The 6243-nt window shown below is 37.9% G+C and overlaps 1 protein-coding gene and 1 pseudogene across 2 annotated transcripts; one reads left to right on the top strand and one right to left on the bottom strand.

Annotated features, from left to right (window-relative positions):
* On the top strand, nt 1–2305 carry LOC120201788 (SNW/SKI-interacting protein A-like). Of its 2 annotated transcripts, none has more exons than XM_039202334.1 (2): nt 1–127; nt 243–2305. In XM_039202334.1, the coding sequence occupies exon 2, from the start codon at nt 256–258 to the stop codon at nt 2095–2097; it is 1842 nt and encodes a 613-aa protein (XP_039058265.1). In that variant the 5' UTR covers nt 1–127; nt 243–255; the 3' UTR covers nt 2098–2305. The 2 variants fall into 2 exon arrangements, with proteins under 2 accessions (XP_039058265.1, XP_039058258.1); XM_039202327.1 differs by having other exon boundaries at nt 232–2305.
* A 746-nt stretch (nt 2306–3051) lies between these two features.
* LOC120201777 lies at nt 3052–5418 on the bottom strand (annotated as a pseudogene).
* Between the last annotated feature and the right edge of the window lie 825 nt (nt 5419–6243).

Here is a 6243-nt window from a genome sequence, read left to right as displayed (position 1 = left end):
GCTTGAGCCCCCAATCATAACCCTACCAGAATTTCCCTTTCTACAGCCGACTATCGATAGAGCTAGCTGCTGCTCAGCTCGATTCCTATCAGGATCGTCAGACCGGTCGACTCGTGAGCTTTTCCTGGTATTGATCCTCTTCTTATTTTTTTGTTATTGGCTTGCTAAATAATTCATTTAAGAAAGATTAGGGTTTTCGTTTCGCTTAATTAGGGTTTTTTTGATATTAAGAGACCTTGTAGATTTGGATCCGCCATGGCGGCTTTGAAGGAGCTCTTACCTGAAGCGAAAAATGCAACGTCGACGTATTATGACCACGCGAACGATCCGTGGTTTAAACAACGGTTTAGCAATATGACGGAGGAAGAGAAATCCATGGCCATAAAGGCGAAGCCCGTACCGCTTTACTTGAAGCGTGCCGGATTTGTTCCTAGAAAAGTTGAAGACTTCGGGGATGGAGGTGCTTTCCCTGAGATTCATATCGCCCAATACCCTCTTGATATGGGAAGGGCGAAAGGGGCAAAACCTGGATCGAAGATTCTTCCTGTGACTGTTGATGCACATGGGAATTTGGCTTACGATGCGATTGTGAAGCAGAATGAGAATGCGAAGAAGATTGTTTATTCGCAGCATAAGGATTTGATTCCGAAGATTTTGAGGAATGAGGAAGAGGATGGTGAGGAGGGAGAGGAAGAGGAGGAGATGCAGAAAGAGATTGATGAAACGATGCAAGAAACTAAGGCTGCTTTAGAGAAGATTGTAAATGTGAGATTGAGTGCTGCACAGCCAAAGAATGTTCCGAAACAATCTTCGGATTCAAAGTATATCAAGTATAAGCCTTCACAGCAATCGGCTGCCTTTAATTCTGGTGCTAAGGAGAGGATAATTAGAATGGTGGAGATGCCTGTTGATCCTCTTGAGCCTCCCAAGTTTAAGCATAAGAGGGTTCCTAAGGCTTCAGGTTCTCCACCAGTGCCAGTGATGCATTCTCCTCCACGGCCTGTTACCGTGAAGGATCAACAGGATTGGAAAATTCCACCTTGTATTTCAAACTGGAAGAATCCGAAAGGGTATACAATTCCACTGGATAAGCGTCTTGCTGCTGATGGAAGAGGTTTACAAGAGGTTCAGATTAATGATAACTTTGCAAAGCTGTCTGAGGCTTTGTATGTTGCAGAGCAGAAGGCTAGAGAAGCTGTGGCAATGAGATCAAAGGTGCAGAAAGAGATGATGATGAAGGAGAAGGAAAGGAAGGAGCAGGAGTTGCGAGCTTTAGCTGCTAAAGCCCGTTCCGAGAGAACTGGGACTGTAGCACCATCAGCTGCTGTTCCAATGTCGTCTGACAGAAGTGCTATGGATACTGATTCAAGAATGGATTATGAGCCAGTGAGGGAAAGAGAACGAGAAAGAGAAAGGGACATGCCAAAGGAGTCAAAGGAAGAAAGGGAGGAGCGGTTGCAGAGGGAAAAAATACGTGAAGAGCGTCGTAGAGAAAGGGAGAGAGAGAGAAGGCTGGAGGCCAAAGATGCTGCCATGGGTAAAAAGAGTAAGATTACGAGAGATAGAGATAGAGATATTAGTGAAAAAGTTGCTCTCGGTATGGCTTCTACTGGTGCTGGAAGAGGTGGTGAAGTAATGTATGATCAGAGGTTATTCAACCAGGAGAAAGGAATGGATTCTGGATTTGCAACAGATGATCAATACAACATTTACGACAAAGGTCTATTCACAGCACAACCTACTCTGTCGACACTCTACAAGCCAAAGAAAGACATGGATTCAGACATGTATGGTGGTGCAGATGAGCAATTAGAGAAGTTAATGAAAACCGAGAGGTTCAAACCAGACAAGGCGTTTACTGGCAGTTCTGAGAAGAGTGGTCCAAGAGACAAGCCACTTGAGTTTGAGAAGGAAGTTGAAGAAGCTGATCCATTTGGTCTTGATCAGTTCTTGACGGAGGTCAAGAAGGGCAAGAAAGCAATGGACAAAGTGGGTTCCGGAGGGACAATGAAAGCAAGCGCAGGCTCTTCCATGAGAGATGGCTATGAAGGAGGAGGCTCTAATAGATCTCGTATCGGTTTTGAAAGAGGACGTTGATACACATGGCTCTGTTTCTCGTTAACTTGGACATGTTTCTTGCTGAGTGAAATCTTAACCCCTGGCTATCTTGGGTGAGATATTTGCTTTATTTCTTCAGTATGTGGAATGTTGTTTTATTGTACCTTATAGACTCTAAATGATCATATTTCTGTTATGCCATGCTAAAATTACACATCTTATCATCCACCCATGGAACTTGCATTTTCATGTTCTATATCGGTAAATGCATGCATGGTTAAATCGTTGGTGCGCTTATGAGTTATTATTTTGGGGATTGCCTTGTGGCGGGATGGGTTGGTTTTTTTGCTGTCTTGACCCTGACCCAAAATTTAAAGGCTTTCACCCTGTGTGTCCCGAATCTAACCCAAATTTTGAGATAAAAAATTACCTCCGATTCAACACTAGTGATATTTTTTCTCATTTTGTTGGTCAGGTAAGAGAATAATTGAAAAATATATAGAGGGATATTAATTTAACTCTCTTGAAAAATACATAAAGGAATCATAATGGTTGAGTCGGGAATTTTTTACTTATTTGATTTACAAAACTTGTTTCAAACACAAATTAAGAAAATTTGTTTTTATCTGTTTCGAACTCAATTTAAGACGTGTCTACGACTGTTGGAATTACAAGTAATTTTAGTACAATGTTCCCATGCCTTAATAAGGGTGGGATTTCTGCGTAAACAACGAGTAAAACGTGGTTAACAAGTATAAACGATACGTTAACAATCCTTCACTAATGAAGATGCTTGATCATGCAACTTATGTGAACTTTCAGGAATCTACATTCTCATTAGATGAAGAGCTTAAACATATTCATTAAAAAAAGGCTAAAAGGAGGTTACAATTCAAGAAATTTAGATTTTTTAAAAATTGATTAACAAATCAACATCTCATGATGACACTAATCCCCTTTGAATTAGGGATCACTTTCGGAACCGTGTTTTCCTCCAGCAAAATATGCAAACTCGGCAACTCCATCCGACGAGATTCGGAAGAGATGTTACAATTAACACACTACTCGCATGACTGGATTTATAACTAAAACAGTTCAGAACCTCCAAAACTTCTAAGCAAATACTTCAGAATCAATTTGCTGAATATTGGGGAAAATTTGTTTCAAGGTAACATTGTAGTTAGGAGACTTTGCCTGCAATGAAAAAGGTTGATCACATATGAGAAGATTAGGATAAAAGAATGAATACTAAGCCAGTAGAGGATATTAAGAAAAGTCAACAAAATTGATCACCAAGTGCGCACATAAAAGACATTAATATCAGTAAAACTCTATAGCTAAACTGAATGCAATAAGCCAAGTTAAGGATGATGGTATAGACTTCATTGAACTTCGCTAAGTTTAGATAGAAGTGACGATACAGCACGCACTAAAGGCATATCCTGTAAGTAATTAGTGTTTTCAACCAAATATTAAATTAGGAAACATAATCGAGAAAAAGATTATGTATAAGAAATCAGGGAAACACGACAAGAAACAGAGCTCCATAGCATACAGATTAAGAATGAATCATGTTCCAATGACAACTTTGAACCATATAGAGAACCAAACATATCAAGGTAACCAACCAATTAGCCACAAGAAAACATTTGAATCATAAGGATGCTGCAATCATTAAAAAACAACAAAAGCTGTAGGCTTTAAGGATCGCAAGTTGTGAACCATACACATGGATTGTTTTCAAGGTAGATAGTGGTGAGCTTTTCTCTCGAACCAGAAACAGCCTCAGCTAAGCCATCAAGTGATTCTATTTTGTTGTCATTGAGCCATAAGCCTTCCAACCAGCAGACAAAAATTATTCAACAACTTATGATGGGATAAGATTCCTAGATCCAGAGAGAGAAGGGGGAAATACATTGTTAAGTTTTGAATGTCAACAACTGATGTTAGCTTATTTGTTGAAACATCTAATACCCGTAGGTTGACCAATTTTGATAGGCCTTCCATTTTTGAAATACCATTGTGGCTCAGGTATATTTCTTCTAGGGCAATGCATTCCTTGAAAACAAAAGATCCAAAAGAAAAACCTCAACCAAATGTTATGAAATACATAAATCTTTATGAGAACCTACATTTTAAATTGCCATACCTCCAACCCTCTCATAGAAGTTAATCGGTTACTTTGAAAGCTAATCTTCTTGATGCAACTAAGCCCACAAAGGTTTATCACTTTGATTCGATTCCTTTCCGGCCAAAGTTCTTGTAACTTCGTGAAATTTTGCAAATTTTCCATTACCTAATATGTCACGATCCAAGAAAGCAATTCACAGATTAGACCATGCTCCTAAAATTACTAATAAGTAGATAACTAACAAACTTTATCCTTTACTCCAACACTGAAACCAAAATTAACAGAAAGATTATACCATGCAACAAAAAAATTAAATCTACCTGCCACACACAATAGATGATTGTTTCACATTATTTACATAAGGAACCTTATTCAAGTAAATTGAAGTACTAACCCGTAGCCTGTTCGAACCAAGTTCAAGAATTTGTAACTCATGCAAGTGGCCAATCTCCTCCATCTTAGTAACTTCATTTTTGGAGACATAGAGTTTCTTGATTGTGCTGGAGGCCTCCGAAAGTCCTTGCAGCGAAGTGATTGCATTGAAAGAAACATCAAAAATCAAGAGCTTTTTGAATATACCAACATCTTGTATTTTCGTCAGTTTATTATCCCCAAGTATTAACTCCTGCACAAAAAGGGAAACAAACCCAAGCTTCTTCACTAGGCTCTTATTCTTTCATTTTTATTTACCTTCTGTTTCCAGAAAACTGATTAAAAAAAACTAAAGCAAACTGTAAAAGAATAATTACAAACATTTCATTAAAAACAAGTAAATAATTAAAATAAAACTGACACTCAAACGTAATTAGTTCATCCAAACGTAAAAGTGTGCATAAAAAAATCTAAATTCACAAGAGGTACATAAATTTCACACACACAATTTTTTTTTTTAAAAATCCCAATTAAATTGAAGAAAATGAATGAGATAACCTCAAGACCGGATAACGAGTCCCAGTTGGAGAACGGCTCGATAGCAGCATCGTTGAAGAGATTCTGTCGAAACGAGAGCTTTTTGAGATGAACGAGATTCACAATCCGAGGGTCCAAACTCGTTAAGCGGTTCGTAATCAGGTCCAACTCGGTGAGATTTGCGGCAATTCCACCGAGTCGAGATCGCGGAGCTGGGAGCAGGTGAAATCGAGGGAGGTGACGGGGGATAAATCCACCTCAACCGTTTGATCATCTCGTTCAGCGTTGGCTTCTGGCGGCGGTGCGGTTTAGTTTTGCATTTTATTTTACTTTTTTTTCTGGGAGGCGGGGACGCGAGCAGCTTCCGTCGACCGCTGGTGCTGCGGAAAATAGTTTTGGTTTTCTGGTGCTTGTGTATTCAATAGAATATTATTATGCATGAGAAGCACACGACGTCGTTTGTTACCAGTCAAAACGGTACATTGGAAAGAAAACCAAATTACTAGGCTTAATCCCTATAAGTCCTCTAAATTGCAAAACTTGAAATCAATACCTTATTTAGAAGAGAGAGAATTTTTATAAAATAGATTATAAAATTAATTTCATTATTTAATTTTTAATTTATATGTTACTAATACTTAAAGGGGAAAAGCTTTTATCTCATATTTGAAAGAAATATACATTTGAATGAATTTATAAAGGGTTGTTCTGTCTATACTTTGTTGAATGTAGTGAGATAAAATTTTTATATGTCTCATTATCAACATTCGATCAATCGATTCATGTAAGTATGTGTCTTTGACATCTTAGAGAAATTGTGCTAATTGTAGGGAGTGTTTGTTCATTGTACGCACATTTGGACAAATTTACTTCTAAAGTAGGGGTTCATCATAATTATTATTCTCGTTTAATTATTATTTAAATTTTTCAGTCGGTGTTAAGTGTTAACGCTTCGTTTTGCAGTTATTTTATCAACATCAACAACACCATACATATCTATTTAGGATTTTTTATCCGTTGACAACAAATGCACACCGTAATGCAATTATTTAAACCCATGACATTTAGGGAGGACAACTCTCCATGTAACCACTGAAGTCATTTTATGGTTCTATATATTTATTTATTTTATTTATTAACTGAAC

Source organism: Hibiscus syriacus, unplaced genomic scaffold (assembly GCF_006381635.1).
Source record: "Hibiscus syriacus cultivar Baekdansim isolate YM2019G1 unplaced genomic scaffold, ASM638163v2 tig00000340_pilon, whole genome shotgun sequence".
NCBI lineage: Eukaryota > Viridiplantae > Streptophyta > Magnoliopsida > Malvales > Malvaceae > Hibiscus > Hibiscus syriacus.
The sequence above is the reverse complement of the archived record's forward strand: the minus strand, read 5'-3'. Positions and strand labels throughout refer to the sequence as shown.